Consider the following 19848-nt stretch of genomic DNA (forward strand, 5'->3'; position numbering starts at 1 on the left):
GAACCGCAGCACAGACGCTGAAGTACACAAGGCGTTGCCGCGAGGAGCGGGGAAACGCAGCACAGACGCTGAAGTACACAAGGCGTTGCCCCGAGGAATGGGGAAGCGTGGCACAGTCACTGAAGTACACAAGGCGTTACCCCGAGGAACGGGGAAGCGTGGCACAGTCGCTGAAGTACACAAAGCATTGCTGCGAGGAGCAGGGAAACGCGGCACAGTCGCTGGAGTACACAAGGCATTGCCCTGAGGAGCTGGGGAGCGCGGCACAGTCGCTGAAGTACACAAGGCGTTGCTCCGAGGAGCGGGGAAGCGCCGGCACGGTTGCTGATGTTCACAAGGTGTTGCCCCAAGGAGTGGGAGAACAGAAGGCGCAGCTCCGAGGAGTGGGGAAGAGCGGCACAGTCGCCGAAGTACACAAGGCGCAGCCCCGAGGAGCGGGGAAGCACGGTACAAACACTGAAGTAGAATGGCAATGGCCCACTGAGCGGGGTACACCAACGCTGAGTTTCCCAAGTAGCAGTGTATTCCAGGAGCAACCCCAAGGAGCGGGGAAGCCGGCAGGCAGGGCTTCAGAGGCACAGAGCCTTCCCGAGGAGTGGGGTAGCCAAAGACAGGAGCGAGCCCCCGAGGAGCGGCTACCCGACGAGTGTCTCAAGCCAGGAAGTACAGGATATGAGAACCACGGGTCCGAGGAAACTGCAGCAGGAACCAGCAAAGGGGGAATTCGATGCCAAGTCAGTTAGAGCCAGGCCCGGGTGGTGCTTAAGAGTCCAGGACTAGTGATGTCATCAGAGGAGATGCCCCTGGGGTTCCCGCCCTAGCATCCTTAAAGGTGGGCCGAGTAGTGCGCGTGTGTCTAGGAAAGCCCGGAGGAAACATGGAGGTCGGTGGCGTCCCTGCCACCATGAGGAGTCCCAGGACAGGGCGACACACGACGGGAGTGGCTAGCCACAGCCGCGAGTTCACCCAGAGAAGAGAGGGTGGCAGCACAGGTTGTGAGTAAGAGCAGTTGCAGCCATCTGCGACCGACGGTCTTAACATCTGTATTGTGATCCAGTATCAAAGCTCAATGAATGGTATCAAATCTTGAAAGGAGAAACATTTCAGTATTGTGAAACTTTCAGAATCCGAATTGATATTGATTGAGTGTATGATGATTATCAAGAAAATCAGAGAGTTGTTTTTAACATGACTTTTCAATTACTTTTGCCAAAAATGGCAGGGAGGAGATGGGATGGTAGTTCATGATAATGGAGGGACCAGCGGAACGACGAATTGTGGCTCGGTTCAGAGAGTCGGGTAAGTTACCGGTGACTAATGAAGAAATGACTAGTTTGGTAATATATTCTGCAGTATCATGCGACTTGTCTTCAACAGAGCAGTGGAACATAAATTGAATGGGCTGGTAGCAGTATTCAAGTTTGAAATAATTTGAACAATCTCTATCTGAGATACTTCTGAAAACGTATCCCATCTCATCCATCAGAAAAAAAGATCATATAATGGACCAGTATCAATGGAAAAATTTAAGCGAATATTGTTAATTTTCTGGAAAAATAGCACCCAAACGTCTTGGCCATGTTGAGACCCTGATCTGCTGGGGGCAGAATTTGAGCAGAGAAAGACGGAGAGAGAACTTGTTTAATGGAATGGAACAGGTCCCGTGGGTTATTAAAAGATGTTGAAAGCTTAGTATACATATGGGAGTGGTATGATTACAGCACGTTTGAAGGCAGCAGGAACAGTAGCAGTGGAGAGTGATAGATTGAGGATGTGACAGATGGAAGAGATGACCTCAGTGGAGATGGAGATGAAGAATTGTATGAGGACAGGGTCAGAGGAACAAGTAGTGAGTTTGGAGGAAGAGAGAAGATGAGCAGTTTCCTCCACTGTGACTTCAGGATAGGAGGAGAGAATGGCGGAAGCTAGGGGAAAGGTAGAGGAAAGAAGTGGGGGAGAGGCAGGTAGAGGTGAAATAGTTGAGAAATCAACACTAATTTTGTGAATCTTGTCATGGAAGTAGTCAGTCATAGTCTGGGCAGAGAGAGAAGGGAAGGAGGGAGGTGAGAGAAATTTGAGGAGGGAATTTAGAGTGGCAAAGAGATGGAAGGGTCAGATGTAAGAGAGTTTTTCAAATGAACATAGTAGTCTTGTTTGGCAAGTGCAATGCATACTGGAAAGTGATCAGCATGAATTTGAAGTGTATAAAGTCTACATGGGCACGGGATTTTAGCTACAGATATTCTGCAGAAAGGGCACAGGAACATAGGTAGCAAATTTTAGGGGTGAGCGAAGGCTGGGATTTAGTGCGCCTTACAGGACAGTCAAGAAGAGGAGCAAGAGTGTCTAAGGCTGAAGAAAGTATAGTGTTGTAAGAAGAAACTGCTGCATCAACAGTTTCAGACAATGCTGTGGAGGAAAGGAAAGATAAAACAGTAGTGGAAAAGATACAAGAGTCAACAGCTTGGAGAATACTAAAGGTGATCACACGAAGCCCTTTATTATGTGCCCGACTCTGGCCGAGTTTCGCTCATAGAGCTGCCTCAGGGGCAACTACAACAAAACAATATGTCAATAAATATCACAATTAGTAAATAAAAAAATTAAAAACATTGAAACATGTATAGATGTACATACTCAAATCATAAATACATGTATAAATGTAAAAAATAAATAATATTAAAACATGTATAAATGTACTTATCAAATCATAATATACACTACATGTAAAAATGTAAAAAAGTAATCAACAAACAATGTACTTAAAAATATAAACTTACAAACATATATAATTGTACAAACTCATGGATGATACATAAATAAAACATAAGATGTATTGCAACATTAAAATAGTGTAGACAGAAATTACAAAATAATGGAACTGGAGAGGCTGACTGATTCACATTGGAGTTCATGATAAAAAAGTAGATTGGAGTCTGCATATATTATATCATTAATTATATAAATATCGATCTTACTTCAATTGGCAGGGTTTGAAACAATGCCTGCTGGGCTGCTGTCACATGTACACTGTCACTGAATCACGTACAGTATTATATTAATTCCTAGATAGAAATCAGAAGTAAATATACCATGTCATAGGAACAATAACTGAACATATTTGGAAATATTACTGAATACATCCAAATCTCTTAATTGCCTAATCATACAATTAACTAAATAGCTGCATGTATTTTGGATTATCTTCACAATTTCATGGTCAAAATCAATTCCTGATACATTGTAATAATAAATAATAAATAAACCTGATACATTGTAATAATAAATACTAAGTAAACCAAAACTTTGCAGCGTCAGATGCTTCCAATTTTTCAAACCAATCACACATCGCACTTATCACCCACTCAATCCGACACAATCATATGCAGTGCTAACGAACAAAAACACTATGGGTTTTAATATAACTAGCTGCACACTTACTGCCAGCAACTACAAAAAGCTGTCAGTTTAAGTCTAAGTAGCGATGCTCAAAGATATTTGGCGCCAAAACATACATAGCTATATGCATCAAAACGGTTCACCACTAGCGCATATTTATGATTTTCAAAGCATAAGTAACAAAAATAACGAAATACAATGACATTATACCAATGGTGTGAAACATAAGAACGAACCATAGCTATTTTTTGATTAGTGTATATCAAATCCTTAGACGGCTCTTAACCGGAGTGCTATTTTCTAAAGGACAAATACGTACTTATTATTTTCATTTAAAATGCATATCTCTCTATTTCACATACCATGCAGTTTCATGGTCAAAATCAATTCCTGCTACATTGTAATAATAAATAATAAATAAACCTGATCCATTGTAATAATAAATACTAAATAAACCAAAACTTTGCAGCGTCAGATACTTCCAATTTTTCAAACCAATCATACATCGCACTTATCACCCACTCAATCCGACAAAATCATATGCAGTGCTAACGAACACAAACACTATGGGTTTTAATATAACTAGCTGCACACTAGCACTTCCTTAGATACAATTGGAAGTATCTGACGCTGCAAAGTTTTGGTTTATTTAGTATTTATTATTACAATGGAAAATAATAAGTACGTATTTGTCCTTTAGAAAATAGCACTCCGGTTAAGAGCCGTCTAAGGATTTGATATACACTAATCAAAAAATAGCTATGGTTCGTTCTTATGTTTCACACCATTGGTATAATGTCATTGTATTTCGTTATTTTTGTTACTTATGCTTTGAAAATCATAAATATGCGCTAGTGGTGAACCGTTTTGATGCATATAGCTATGTATGTTTTGGCGCCAAATATCTTTGAGCATCGCTACTTAGACTTAAACTGACAGCTTTTTGTAGTTGCTGGCAGTAAGTGTGCAGCTAGTTATATTAAAACCCATAGTGTTTGTGTTCGTTAGCACTGCATATGATTGTGTCGGATTGAGTGGGTGATAAGTGCGATGTGTGATTGGTTTGAAAAATTGGAAGCATCTGACGCTGCAAAGTTTTGGTTTACTTAGTATTTATTATTACAATGTATCAGGTTTATTATTATTTATTATTACAATGTATCAGGAATTGATTTTGACCATGAAATTGTGAAGATAATCCAAAATACATGCAGCTATTTAGTTAATTGTATGATTAGGCAATTAAGAGATTTGGATGTATTCAGTAATATTTCCAAATATGTTCAGTTATTGTTCCTATGACATGGTATATTTACTTCTGATTTCTATCTAGGAATTAATATAATACTGTACGTGATTCAGTGACAGTGTACATGTGACAGCAGCCCAGCAGGCATTGTTTCAAACCCTGCCAATTGAAGTAAGATCGATATTTATATAATTAATGATATAATATATGCAGACTCCAATCTACTTTTTTATCATGAACTCCAATGTGAATCAGTCAGCCTCTCCAGTTCCATTATTTTGTAATTTCTGTCTACACTATTTTAATGTTGCAATACATCTTATGTTTTATTTATGTATCATCCATGAGTTTGTACAATTATATATGTTTGTAAGTTTATATTTTTAAGTACATTGTTTGTTGATTACTTTTTTACATTTTTACATGTAGTGTATATTATGATTTGATAAGTACATTTATACATGTTTTAATATTATTTATTTTTTACATTTATACATGTATTTATGATTTGAGTATGTACATCTATACATGTTTCAATGTTTTTAATTTTTTTATTTACTAATTGTGATATTTATTGACATATTGTTTTGTTGTAGTTGCCCCTGAGGCAGCTCTATGAGCGAAACTCGGCCAGAGTCGGGCACATAATAAAGGGCTTCATGTGATCATCCGATTCCTATTGTTTTCACTCGAATCCTAAAGGTGTTAAGTGGTGACTGGACGAGTCTGTGGGGGAGGGTGGTCTAATGTGAAACTTATCAGGTGATGGTCTGAGATCAGAAGAACTGAGGTGGTGAAGTCTGAGAGACAGCAATTGGAAGCAAAGTCTAGGTCAAGGCAGTGGCCATGCTGGTGAGCAGAGATGGTAGAGGAGAGTTGGAGATCAAATGAAGAGGTTAAAGAAAATAACTTTGAGGCATAAGTGTTGAGGGGTCATCAAGATGGAGGTTAAAGTCAGCAAGGATAAGGGAAGAGGAAGATGGATCAATGAAGAAGGAAAGCCAGGAATCAAAGTCAGTGAGAAAGGAGGAGGGAGATTTATCAGGGGGTTGATTGATGACAGCTACCCAGAGAGGTAGAGGAGTGGATAGGTAGATGGAATGGGCTTCAAAGGAAGAAAAAGAGTGGGATTCAGGTGGGAGAAGGGGCTGAAATCTACAGGAGTAGGAAAGCAGAAGTCCAACAACACCATCACAGCTACTGGGTGAGGTGTGTGGGAGAAGAGATAACCACCATGACAGAAGCAGCAACTGAAGCAGTGTCTTCAGGGCAAACCCCCGAGGCCTACAGCAACAGCGCGCAAATAGACTTATAATGGGCTTCATCTACACCAGCTATCTCCCCCTTGGGTTGAGCCCTTGGATTCTGGTGGCCGACAGAACTTAGGCAGAGCTCTGGGACAGAGGTCATGCCAAGAGTCCAGGCAACAGGCAATCATGGTCAGGTCCAAGCAAGAGGTCAGGCCCGGTGGAGCAAGCTGAGAGAGACATGGACACCCATGAGACAATGAGGACGTGGACCAAGAAGACAGGGTGAACGAGGATGGACTGGGTAACAAGACAAGGCTGAATGAGGCAAGGCTGGAAGGCAAGGCAAGGCTGGAAGATGAGACAAAGCAAGGCTGGGTAAAGCAAGGCTGAAAGATAGAATAAGGAACAGGAACGTTGGCAACACACACTGCAGGTAATGCAGGCGACCCGTGGCTGAGGCGAAGATTAGCAGTCTGAGGAGCCCTTATATTTGGAGGCTGTGGGATATCATCAGGAGGTGTCACAGGGACTTTCCTGCCACGGGCCCTTTAAGAGATCAGCTGTCAGGCACGCACATGCCTAAGCTGGGGTCATGGCGGCATCCTCAGTGAGGCAGCTGCCAATCGTAACAGTAACGCTTTATTTATGAGTTACCTTACTTACACAAGACTTCCTGGTGAGAAGAGAAGCAACTGAGGTGAGAAGTCAATCATGGAGGCATTTCCTTTGCTCTTCTTTCGCAGATTGGAGATCCAGTATGACATCCACCAAGCAGAGATGTTCTCAGAAGCTGGGAAAGAGACAGAGATGTCAGTCTATGAATCCCAGCATGCAGATGTGCATGCACAACTGGGAAAAGACAAATATATTGTTGTACGACATCCGGAAAGTTAAAAGAGCTACAGAATAATTTTATATTTCTAAACTAAAAATGCACCTTTTACTTTAAAAATATAAAATAAATCTATAGATCCTTCTGTTTCTTTAATGTGGGCGGGGGAAGAAACAGACACAAAGAGGGGGAGGCTGAACCGGAGAATCCAAGGCAGATAATTTCCTGGATGTACAGCAATGAAATTACTGTCAGAGCCTGGAGCTTCACAGAAAATGAAGGAAGAGAAAGCGGAAAGACCGTGCATTTGTTAGAAAACCAATTTTCTTTCGGCGTCCTCTTAAGGCTCTCACCGGACGCTGCACGTGTGAAGACAGGGGAGCCAGAGTTATGGAGCAGCTGGGCAAGGCCTGTGAGACCACAGACTGGAAGCACGGGGAGAGGAAAAGATCTCACCTGGATGCCGCCTTTGCTTGTGTGACGTCCTAAGAAGTTGAGATGAGCGTGGGGTTGGCTGACAGCCTCTTCCCATCTTTTGCTTTAATTTTATTTGTTCTGAGAATGAGACATCACTGCTTTTCAGGGCGTGGGAGTGGTGGTGGTGCTGGGGCTAGATTTCTGTTCTTCATTTAGAACTTGATGTCATGGCTTTTCTTGTTCTCTTTTTATGAACATCCTTGAATCTTTCATCAGTTTATATCACTTATGAGACTGACAGATGAATGTTCATGGATATTGTGCTAAACTTAATACAGATATTGGAAGAGAGGAGAAAGATCTTACAGCCTGCAGCCGGAGGGAAGGGAGCGGTTAGGAGTGCGCTGTAGGAGATACCACGGGGGAGTGTCTGGCTTTCTTGCTGTTGTGTATTGTCACAAGCTGGGAGAAATACTGAAAGGGACAGGAGCTGGAGATTGATGCAAGGGAGGTCTTCCAGAGATGCGAGATCTCATCTACCTATCAGAAAGCTTGAAGTGTGCTCAATGATTTCACAGCTGGGATTCACTGCCAAGAAGTGCAGAGTTTTGCACCTGGGGTGCAGTAATTCAAAAGTGCTATATATGATGGAGGGTGAAGGGATGTTTACATGGACCGGGAGAGGGACCTTGGGGTGATAGTGCCTGGACATCTGAAGATGATGAAACAATGTGACAACGTGATAGCTAAAGCCAGAAGAATGCTGGGCTGCATAGAGAGAGGAATATCGAGTAAGAAAAGGGAAGTGATTATCCCCTTGTACAGGTCCTTGGTGAGGCCTCACCTGGAGTACTGTGTTCAGTTCTGGAGACCGTATCTCCGAAGAGACAGAGACAAGACAGAGGCAGTCCAGAGAAGGGTGACCAAAAAGGTGGAGGGTCTTCATCGGATGACTTATGGGGAGAGGTTGAAGAATCTAAATATGTACACCCTGGAGGAAAGGAGGAGCAGGGGAGATATGATACAGACCTTCAAATACTTGAAAGGTTTTAATGAGGCACAATTAACAACAAACCTTTTCCTTTGGAAAGAAATCAGTAGAACTAGGGGTCACCAAATGAAACTACAAGGGGGATGACTCAGAACCAATATCAAGAATTATTTCTTCACAGAAAGGGTGGTGGATGCCTGGAATGCCCTTCCAGAGGAAGTTGTGAAGACAAAAACAGTGAAAGATTTCAAAGGGGCATGAGATAAACACTGTGGATCCCTAAAGGCAGAGAATGGAAATGCATGGGGGTAACTTGCTGGTGCGGCAGTTACTACCCTTAACAGAAGGCATGGGGGTAACCTGCACGGAGCGGCAGTTACTACCCTTAACAGAAACATGGGGGTAACCTGCATGGAGCAACAGTTACTACCCTTAACAGAAACATGGGGGTAACCTGCACGGAGCGGCAGTTACTACCCTTAACAGAAGGCATGGGGGTAACCTGCACGGAGCAGCAGTTACTACCCTTAACAGAAACATGGGGGTAACCTGCACGGAGCGGCAGTTACTACCCTTAACAGAAACATGGGGGTAACCTGCACGGAGCGGCAGTTACTACCCTTAACAGAAGGCATGGGGGTAACCTGCACGGAGCAGCAGTTACTACCCATAGCAGAAACATGGGGGTAACCTGCACGGAGCGGCAGTTACTACCCTTAACAGAAACATGGGGGTAACCTGCACGGAGCGGCAGTTACTACCCTTAACAGAAGGTATGGGGGTAACCTGCACGGAGCAGCAGTTACTACCCTTAACAGAAACATGGGGGTAACCTGCATGGAGCGGCAGTTACTACCCTTAACAGAAACATGGGGGTAACCTGCACGGAGCGGCAGTTACTACCCTTAACAGAAGGCATGGGGGTAACCTGCACGGAGCAGCAGTTACTACCCTTAACAGAAACATGGGGGTAACCTGCACGGAGCGGCAGTTACTACCCTTAACAGAAACATGGGGGTAACCTGCACGGAGCGGCAGTTACTACCCTTAACAGAAGGCATGGGGGTAACCTGCACGGAGCGGCAGTTACTACCCTTAACAGAAGGCATGGGGTAACCTGCACGGAGCGGCAGTTACTGCCCTTAACAGAAGGCATGGGGGTAACCTGCACGGAGCGGCAGTTACTACCCTTAACAGAAGGCATGGGGGTAACCTGCACGGAGCGGCAGTTACTACCCTTAACAGAAGGCATGGGGTAACCTGCACGGAGCGGCAGTTACTGCCCTTAACAGAAGGCATGGGGGTAACCTGCACGGAGCGGCAGTTACTGCCCTTAACAGAAGGCATGGGGGTAACCTGCACGGAGCGGCAGTTACTATCCTTAACAGAAGGCATGGGGGTAACCTGCACGGAGCAGCAGTTACTGCCCTTAACAGAAGGCAGGGGGGTAACCTGCAGGGAGCAGCAGTTACTACCCTTAACAGAAACATGGGGGTAACCTGTATGGAGCAGCAGTTACTACCCTTAACAGAAACATGGGGGTAACCTGCACGGAGCGACAGTTACTGCCCTTAACAGAAGGCATGGGGGTAACCTGTATGGAGCAGCAGTTACTACCCTTAACAGAAACATGGGGGTAACCTGCACGGAGCGACAGTTACTGCCCTTAACAGAAGGCATGGGGGTAACCTGCATGGAGCAGCAGTTACTGCCCTTAACAGAAGGCATGGGGGTAACGTGCATGGAGCGGTAGTTACTGCCCTTAACAGAAGGCATGGGGGTAACCTGCATGGAGCAGCAGTTACTACCCTTAACAGAAGGCATGGGGGTAACCTGCACGGAGCGGCAGTTACTGCCCTTAACAGAAGGCATGGGGGTAACCTGCACGGAGCGGCAGTTACTACCCTTAACAGAAGGCATGGGGATAACCTGCATGGAGCGGCAGTTACTACCCTTAACAGAAACATGGGGGTAACCTGCATGGAGCGGCAGTTACTACCCTTAACAGAAACATGGAGGTAACCTGCATGGAGCGGCAGTTACTGCCCTTAACAGAAACATGGAGGTAACCTGCATGGAGCGGCAGTTACTATCCTTAACAGAAGGCATGGGCTCCTCCTGGGGGGACCACGAGCTTCCAGGACGAAGTCTTCGTTCAGCTGCTGATTCACCAGGCTTTGCCCTCCGACGGTAGGGACCTAAGAGGGTTGACTCTCTCTTTGGTAGCACTAACTTTACCTCGGAACAGGGGTCCACCTTCTGATTCGTAACAGTATCTCCAAAGAGACAGAGACAGGATGGAGGTGGTCCAGAGAAGGGCGACCAAAAAGTTGGATGTTCTTCATAAAATGACTTATGAGGAGAGATTAAAGAACCTGGAGGAGAAGAGAAGCAGGGGTGATATGATACAGACTTTCAGATACTTGAAAGGTTTTAATGATCCGTGGTCAACAACAAACATTTTACAATGGAAAAAAATCTGTAGAACTAGGAGTCACGATTTGAAGCTCCAGGGAGGAAGACTCAGAACCAATGTCAGGAAGTATTTCTTCACGGAGAGGGTGGTGGATGCCTGGAATGCCCTTTCGGAGGAAGTGGTGAAGACTAAAACTGTGAAAGATTTCAAAGGGGCATGGGATAAACACCGTGGATCCATAAAGGCTAGAGGATGGGAATGAAGAGAAGAGGCATGGGGGTGGCTTGCTGGAATGTTGACTACTACCTGGTGATTACTACCCTTACTCAAAAAATCCCTTGCACGGTTAATGCAACTCCAACATTGCTCTCTGTTTCAACGGCAAAGGGAAATGTGGAAAAGAGGATTTGCATTCAGATAACAACCAAAAAGGACTGAACTTCACAATCTGGGTAAACAAATAAGCGTGGGGGTAGCTTGATTATTACGGCGGTTCCTACCCTAAACCAATTAAGCCTGATACATCACTTTGAAAGCATATACAGCGTTGCTCTCTGCTTGTATGGCAGGGGGAAGTGAGGAAAAGAGGATTTACATTCAGACAACATCCAACAAGGCATTCATCTGTGCAGTCTGGGTAAACAAGCATCGGGGTAACTTGCTTGATGCAGTGGTTACTACCCTTAACCATTAGCCTTATGCTCACCTTTGATGCAACTCCAACATTACTCTCTGCATCAATGACAGGGGGTGGCAGGAAATTTGAATCAAGCAGTTACCAACAAGGGCCCTGAACTTGGTGGTCAGTGAAACAGATAAGTATGGGAAAATAAGTGTGGGAGCTTGCTGGGCAGACTGGATGGGCCGATGGGTCTTTTTCTGCCGTCATTTCTATGTAAATACTGTACCAGATATTCCAATATTTGACAGATGGGTTAGTAAGATTTGATGATTTATAGTATCAAATGCTGCAGATAGGTCCAGAAAAACAGTGATGTACGATGTTCTGGAATCAAAACCACAGTGGAAAATATCAGTGCTGGAAATTAATAACATTTTGGTAGTGAAGTTAATGGATTAGAATGGACTGTTCATCAAGAAAAGATGTAAGTTGTTTTAATATCACTGATTCAATGATTTTGGTGAGAAATGGAAGAGATGATATGGGACGAAAATCTGAAAAATCTGGATTATTGTTTTGCTTTTTTGGAATTGGAGTTACTGTGGCAATGCTGGGCTTGATGGACCCTTGGTCTGACCCAGGATGGCAATTTCTTATGTTCTAATTTTTAAATTATCCAGAAAATGGCCTAATGCGAGTGATGTGTTAACAATTCTCACTACAGGAAGTGCAATGTGTTCTTTGGTTGATTTGAATAGGCTGAGGGGACAGGGTGAGCAGGGATGAGATGAAGATTTAATTTTGGAAATGATTTGTAGTCAATTGCATGGCGATTGCCTGCTCCCTTCCCCCATCCCTCCCTCTTATTCATTAAAAGTGACCCCTTTGGATTTAGCACCTCTCCACACACAAATTCCTTCCTCGCCTCCCCCATCCCTGGTGTCTAGAGTTCCCCCCTACTCTCCAACCCCCCCAAAATAACTTTGGTGGTCTGGGAAGGGTAGGCAGACCCCCCCCCCCCAGCCTGCTGTACCTCTAAAAGCCATCTTCAGTACTCACTGGAGGGCCCGGGGTGCCCTCTAACCCCAGGCCTGGTCGACGCCATTTTTCATAATGATGCTGACCAGGCCTTGCCCCTGTCATGTGACAGGGGCAAGATCCAGAGACCATAAATCACTATTAGCCATGGAGCCATGGGAAAGCCACTGCTTATCCCCGAACATGAACAAAAAGGATTGGCTATTTCCTTTGGGATCCTGCCAGGTGCTTGTAACCTTGACCGGCCACTGTCAGAGACAGAATGCCGAGCTTGATGGACCTTTCGTGTGATGCAGTATAATCCAAGCAAGCTTGTGACAGTGTCAGGAACTGGACTGGGAGACTGCAGCACTGCAAATAGCTTATCCTTCACCCTCTCAAGAGCAGAGGCAAAGGGAGAGAATATAAAACAAGAGGGTGAGAAAGGAAACAACACAGCATGGCCACAGGCCACAGGGTAGCCAGGCTGGAACCTGCAGTCTGCAACCCCCCAGGTTGATGTCAGGAGGTTGGAAGAGGGTGGTTACCATCCAGCAAGGCAGCTGGGTACCAGGAAACAGCCTCACTATTTCTGGTGAGGCTTAGACTTGGTGGTCAGGCATGAGGGGGGTGGTCTGGGTGTTGGAATTAAGTGCAGGAACTTGTATTTTCCTCTACCCAGAGGGGTAGAAAACCAATGAAAAAGACAACAGGAACTGATAAAAATAAGGCATGGTATCCTTTAAGGCTGACAGCTGGGATATATCCTTAGCAGTGTAGACCAAAAGAATGGCAGACTGAATGGACCATCATGTACCAGCTTACTATGACTCACATTGGGCAAAGTTGGTGCACAAGGCCACAGAGATTGATAGATTATAAATATATATTAGTAGTATTGCATGAAGGGTTAAGGCTGGGGGGGAGATACATGTAGAAAACCTGGAGGAGTGTGGTGTATGCTAGAGTGATGAGCTCTATATACTTTCAGGCTCAGTATAAAATTACGCAGTGCACAGTCTTCCCATTATGTGTAAATCTGAGGGATTTCTCAGTAGACTAACTTAGAATATTTTCGTAAAAGGATTTGGGATGAAAACTCAGGAGAGCCTGAACGGCTGATATCCTGTCAGCTGCAGAACCATGGTTCCATCTGAAACGGGACCTCTGATTGCCTTACTCTCCTGTCCCAGCCTGAGCCTCAGATTCAGGGGCCATTTCCCTCTTCCATGGGACTTACAATCCGGGGTCATTTACTTAGCTGGGGGGTAAATGCCTTACTGCGGTAATACTGCACGGGATTTTAAATACCAATATCACAAGTGTGGTAATGCTGCATGCAAAGCCGCTCATTATTAGGAAATGTCATGTGCATGACATAGCACTGCTCACCCCCTCACTTTCAGGAGTTGTAGCTTAACTTTCCCCGGGAAAATCGGGGCGCCGATGCACATCCCAATGCTCCCAGCGACCCAAACATGGGCCCCCTCCCAGTGGAAAAGAAACCCCAGAAGTCCGGTGAAACCCCCGTACTACCCCCTCCCCGAGGCGGCCCCAGTGAAAGAAGATAAAGAATAAAATAGCTGAAGGGGTCGGCGACGAGCCCCCTCCCCTGAGCTCTGGGCCCCTGCCTCCTCTGTCGCCAGGGCACCAGCGCCAGGCAGTTGTACAATCTGAAAAACTTCAGCAGAATTTAAAAACGGAATAAGGCTGCAATGTGGTTAACGTGAGAGCCACAAGCCTGCAAAGCGTGAGCTTCCCCTGACCGGGGCCCTCACGGAGATGCGGGAGTGAAGTTAAAAGAGAGAGAGAGAGCAATGTCAGCTCAGCTGGGCGATGCTTGACCTCTGACCTTGCATCAAGAAGAAGGCGAGGAGCGTGAGGCAAGCTAGCCCACTGCCCACTGCGTTCCAGTACGAGCGATAGACCTGGAACGCCACTGCGCCCTCCTTCCTCGCCTCGTCCTCAGCATGCACGCTGTAGTGGGAGTCCTTCTCCGGCTCTCTTTCCTCCACATCGCTGGGGTGAACGCCACCCAGATGCTCGTGTCCATATTCCTCTGCTTCCTGCTCTTCATCCATCCCGTGCATTTCTGAGGCCAAAAAAAGAAAGAGAGGAATTCACCTCAGCACAGAAAGTCTGCGACTCACTTTCCCTGCGCAGGGTGCATGACTACACTGCATCAGTTTCTGCTCCTGACTCCACGGGGAAGGTGATGTACCTGCAGCAAGATCCAGGAACAGAAACCACTGAAAAATGATTACAATCTCATTTACAGAGGAGGATGTTCTTACACAAACCAACACATGAGGCCATGGAGCTGATGGCCTGCACCCCAGAATAGCAAATGAACTCAAGAAAGTGCAGATCCTGCTCCCACAGCTCCCTTCAACTTGTCCTTAGAGATGAGGAAGCTTCCAAGAGACTGGAGGAGATTTCACATAGTAGCACACTGCAAAACGTGGGAGCCACAGAGCTAGCAGTCTCACTCAGTAACAGATGAGATTGCACGTGTAGGACACTGCAAAACATGGGAGCCACAGAGCTAGCAGTCTCACTCAGTAACGGGTGAGATTGCACGTGTAGGACACGGCAAAACGTGGGAGCCACAGAGCTAGCAGTCTCACTCAGTAACGGGTGAGATTTCACATAGTAGCACACTGCAAAACGTGGGAGCCACAGAGCTAGCAGTCTCACTCAGTAACAGATGAGATTGCACGTGTAGGACACTGCAAAACATGGGAGCCACAGAGCTAGCAGTCTCACTCAGTAACGGGTGAGATTGCACGTGTAGGACACGGCAAAACGTGGGAGCCACAGAGCTAGCAGTCTCACTCAGTAACGGGTGAGATTGCACGTGCTAGCACACTGCAAATCGTGGGAGCCACAGAGCTAGCAGTCTCACTCAGTAACAGATGAGATTGCACGTGTAGGACACTGCAAAACGTGGGGGCTACAGAGCTAGCAGTCTCACTCAGTAACGGGTGAGATTGCACGTGTAGGACACTGCAAAACGTGGGAGCTACAGAGCTAGCAGTCTCACTCAGTAACAGATGAGATTGCACGTGTAGGACACTGCAAAACGTGGGGGCTACAGAGCTAGCAGTCTCACTCAGTAACGGGTGAGATTGCACGTGTAGGACACTGCAAAACGTGGGAGCCACAGAGCTAGCAGTCTCACTCAGTAACAGATGAGATTGCACGTGTAGGACACTGCAAAACGTGGGAGCCACAGAGCTAGCAGTCTCACTCAGTAACAGATGAGATTGCACGTGTAGGACACTGTAAAACGTGGGGGCCACAGAGCTAGCAGTCTCACTCAGTAACAGATGAGATTGCACGTGTAGGACACTGCAAAACGTGGGAGCCACAGAGCTAGCAGTCTCACTCAGTAACGGGTGAGATTGCACGTGTAGGACACTGCAAAACGTGGGAGCCACAGAGCTAGCAGTCTCACTCAGTAACAGGTGAGATTGCACGTGCAGGACACTGCAAAACGTGGGAGCCACAGAGCTAGCAGTCTCACTCAGTAACAGATGAGATTGCACGTGTAGGACACTGCAAAACGTGGGGGCCACAGAGCTAGCAGTCTCACTCAGTAACAGATGACATTGCACGTGTAGGACACTGCAAAACGTGGACGCCACAGAGCTAGCAGTCTCACTCAGTAACAGATGAGATTGCACGTGTAGGACACTGCAAAACGTGGGGGCCACAGAGCTAGCAGTCTCACTCAGTAACGGGTGAGATTGCACGTGTAGGACACTGCAAAACGTGGGAGCCACAGAGCTAGCAGTGTCACTCAGTAATGGGTGAGATTGCACGTGTAGGACACTGCAAAACATGGAGCCACAGAGCTAGCAGTCTCACTCAGTAACGGGTGAGATTGCACGTGTAGGACACTGCAAAACATGGGAGCCACAGAGCTAGCAGTGTCACTCAGTAATGGGTGAGATTGCACGTGTAGGACACTGCAAAACATGGAAGCCACAGAGCTAGCAGTCTCACTCAGTAATGGGCAAAGCAAGGCGGCACCTTCAAAGCAAAAGACCATTCTGCACCTTGAAACAAGAAGACTATGGGAAATTCTGTGGGACAAACTACTGAGGTGACAGAAGTGGTGGATCACGGAGGAGGAGTCTGGTGGCCTATCTGCACTTCCCAAACTAACAAGTATGAGAGTGAAACAGAAAGCTGATAATTGACTGAATAGCTGGTTGGACAACAGAACCCGGAGAACAGAAATCCATTTTAATAAAGCTAACGTGAGCAGTAGGATACCCCAGGACTCAGTGCTAGGAGCTGTTCTTTTCAACGGCCAGCATATTCACAATGCATTTACTGCCAGCCAGCAGATATGTAGGACTTATCCGGTTATCTAGCAGCCACTGAATATCCAGTTACATTCAGCAGCTGCCAAATAGGTGGATAAAGTCACTTATCTGAATAGCCGGATAGTCAGTGGGCAGATTGGAGCGATGCTACTTAACTGGATAACTTAGCAGGACTAACTTAGCCAGATATAACTTCTCCAGCTAAGAAGCGACTTTCATGCAGATATTCAGCAGCATAGCCGTGCCACTGAATATCCCATGTAACTTAGCCAGATAAGTTATATATCCAGACACTGTTGCTTGCATCAGTGCTTCTCGTGGCCAGGACTCATTGGCAGCAGCAGCCAATGACAGGGAGATCTGGGCTCTCATCCCACCCACCAAGCCCAAAAATCCCGCGATTGACAGCAAAAATTGCCCAATAATAAGCAACCCACGAACTGGGAAAAAAAAAAAAAGTGAATCTCTAGAAAAAAAAAGCCCAATCTCGCGTGGGAGTTGACCGGGCTTGTGCGACGCACCTGCACGCTGCAGGCGACTCACTAACGTGTCCCGACACAGAGTTTGGAAAGCTCTGATCTAGACTATAACATTCCCTTGGGGTTTTGCACCCTGAATGCATTGCTCTGCATTTTTTAGCATTAAATCTTATCTGACCATCCCTTGAGCTTTGCCCGATCCCTCGTCATGTTTTCCATTCCTTCCTGGCTGTCCACCCTGTTCCTGATTTTGGATTCATCAGCAAAAAGGCAAAGCTTTCCCGACAACCCTTCCGTTACGTGGCTCACAAAAATGATGAAAAGAACTGATCCCAGGAACGCTCCCCGAGGCTCACAGCTACCAACCACTACCCCCTCCTCGGAGAAAGCTCCATTCACCACTCCCCGTGTCGCCTCCCACCCAGCCAGGGCCCATATCACAGACAGTGTATGATGCAGCAGCCGAAGCTCAGTTTATGTTAGCGAATACGCCGGGTTCTGCCTGTTCTAATTATTCACACTCAGTTTACTTTAGCGAATACGCCGGGTTCTGCCTGTTCTAATTATTCACACTCAGTTTACGTTAGCGAATACGCCGGGTTCTGCCTGTTCTAATTATTCACACTCAGTTTACGTTAGCGAATACGCCGGGTTCTGCCTGTTCTAATTATTCACACTCAGTTTACGTTAGCGAATACGCCGGGTTCTGCCTGTTCTAATTATTCACACTCAGTTTACGTTAGTGAATAAACCGGGTTCTGCCTGTTCTAATTATTCACACTCAGTTTACGTTAGCGAATACGCCGGGTTCTGCCTGTTCTAATTATTCACACTCAGTTTACGTTAGCGAATACGCCGGGTTCTGCCTGTTCTAATTATTCACACTCAGTTTACGTTACTGAATATGCCGGGTTCTGCCTGTTCTAATTATTTACACTCAGTTTACGTTAGTGAATAAGCCGGGTTCTGCCTGTTCTAATTATTCACACTCAGTTTACGTTAGTGAATACGCTGGGTTCTGCCTGTTCTAATTATTCACACTCAGTTTACGTTAGCGAATAAACCGGGTTCTGCCTGTTCTAATTATTCACACTCAGTTTACGTTAGCGAATACGCCGGGTTCTGCCTGTTCTAATTATTCACACTCAGTTTACGTTAGCGAATACGCCGGGATCTGCCTGTTCTAATTATTCACACTCAGTTTACGTTAGCGAATACGCCGGGATCTGCCTGTTCTAATTATTCACACTCAGTTTACGTTAGCGAATACGCCGGGTTCTGCCTGTTCTAATTATTCACACTCAGTTTACGTTAGCGAATACGCCGGGTTCTGCCTGTTCTAATTATTCACACTCAGTTTACGTTAGCGAATAAGCCGGGTTCTGCCTGTTCTAATTATTCACACTCAGTTTACGTTAGCGAATACGCCGGGTTCTGCCTGTTCTAATTATTCACACTCAGTTTACGTTACTGAATATGCCGGGTTCTGCCTGTTCTAATTATTTACACTCAGTTTACGTTAGTGAATAAGCCGGGTTCTGCCTGTTCTAATTATTCACACTCAGTTTACGTTAGTGAATACGCCGGGTTCTGCCTGTTCTAATTATTCACACTCAGTTTACGTTAGCGAATAAACCGGGTTCTGCCTGTTCTAATTATTCACACTCAGTTTACGTTAGCGAATACGCCGGGTTCTGCCTGTTCTAATTATTCACACTCAGTTTACGTTAGCGAATACGCCGGGTTCTGCCTGTTCTAATTATTCACACTCAGTTTACGTTAGCGAATACGCCGGGATCTGCCTGTTCTAATTATTCACACTCAGTTTACGTTAGCGAATACGCCGGGATCTGCCTGTTCTAATTATTCACACTCAGTTTACGTTAGCGAATAAGCCGGGTTCTGCCTGTTCTAATTATTCACACTCAGTTTACGTTAGCGAATACGCCGGGTTCTGCCTGTTCTAATTATTCACACTCAGTTTACGTTAGCGAATACGCCGGGTTCTGCCTGTTCTAATTATTCACACTCAGTTTACGTTAGCGAATAAGCCGGGTTCTGCCTGTTCTAATTATTCACACTCAGTTTACGTTAGCGAATAAACCGGGTTCTGCCTGTTCTAATTATTCACACTCAGTTTACGTTAGCGAATACGCCGGGTTCTGCCTGTTCTAATTATTCACACTCAGTTTACGTTAGCGAATACGCCGGGTTCTGCCTGTTCTAATTATTCACACTCAGTTTACGTTAGCGAATACGCCGGGATCTGCCTGTTCTAATTATTCACACTCAGTTTACGTTAGCGAATACGCCGGGTTCTGCCTGTTCTAATTATTCACACTCAGTTTACGTTAGCGAATACGCCGGGTTCTGCCTGTTCTAATTATTCACACTCAGTTTACGTTAGCGAATACGCCGGGTTCTGCCTGTTCTAATTATTCACACTCAGTTTACGTTAGCGAATACGCCGGGTTCTGCCTGTTCTAATTATTCACACTCAGTTTACGTTAGCGAATACGCCGGGTTCTGCCTGTTCTAATTATTCACACTCAGTTTACGTTAGCGAATATGCCGGGTTCTGCCTGTTCTAATTATTCACACGTCTCTTCTTGAATCGTTGCAGGGCCCTCAGCTGGACACAGCCACAGTGATACCTTTGGGTCTTCCAATCGTGCTCTCTTCTTTCCTCTCTCGCTCCTCAGTTTGGTGCTTGAGCGTTGTTTCCACCTGCGGGAGGATTTCTGATGGGGTCCCTGGAAAGAAAACAGGGAGAGGAAATAGAATGAGACAAAGAGGGGATGGGAGGGCCAGTGGAGGTCACAGCTGAGCGAGGGGATTGCTG

At 45.8% G+C, this 19848-nt stretch overlaps 1 protein-coding gene across 5 annotated transcripts in view; it reads right to left on the reverse strand.

Moving 5' to 3' along the window:
• LOC115086663 (multidrug resistance-associated protein 7-like) overlaps positions 1–19848 on the reverse strand; it is a 174801-nt gene that overhangs the window by 55478 nt on the left and 99475 nt on the right. For all 5 annotated transcript variants that reach the window (XM_029592826.1, XM_029592829.1, XM_029592827.1 and 2 more), the window contains exons 11-13: positions 19661–19759; positions 14046–14285; positions 6562–6688 (exon numbers count right to left, since the gene is read on the reverse strand). In XM_029592826.1, coding sequence (XP_029448686.1) covers positions 6562–6688; positions 14046–14285; positions 19661–19759 — 466 coding nt within the window. The remainder of the gene's footprint in view (positions 1–6561; positions 6689–14045; positions 14286–19660; positions 19760–19848) is intronic.

The sequence above is a fragment of the Rhinatrema bivittatum genome, chromosome 3 (assembly GCF_901001135.1).
Source record: "Rhinatrema bivittatum chromosome 3, aRhiBiv1.1, whole genome shotgun sequence".
In the NCBI taxonomy this organism is placed as follows: Eukaryota; Metazoa; Chordata; class Amphibia; order Gymnophiona; family Rhinatrematidae; genus Rhinatrema; species Rhinatrema bivittatum.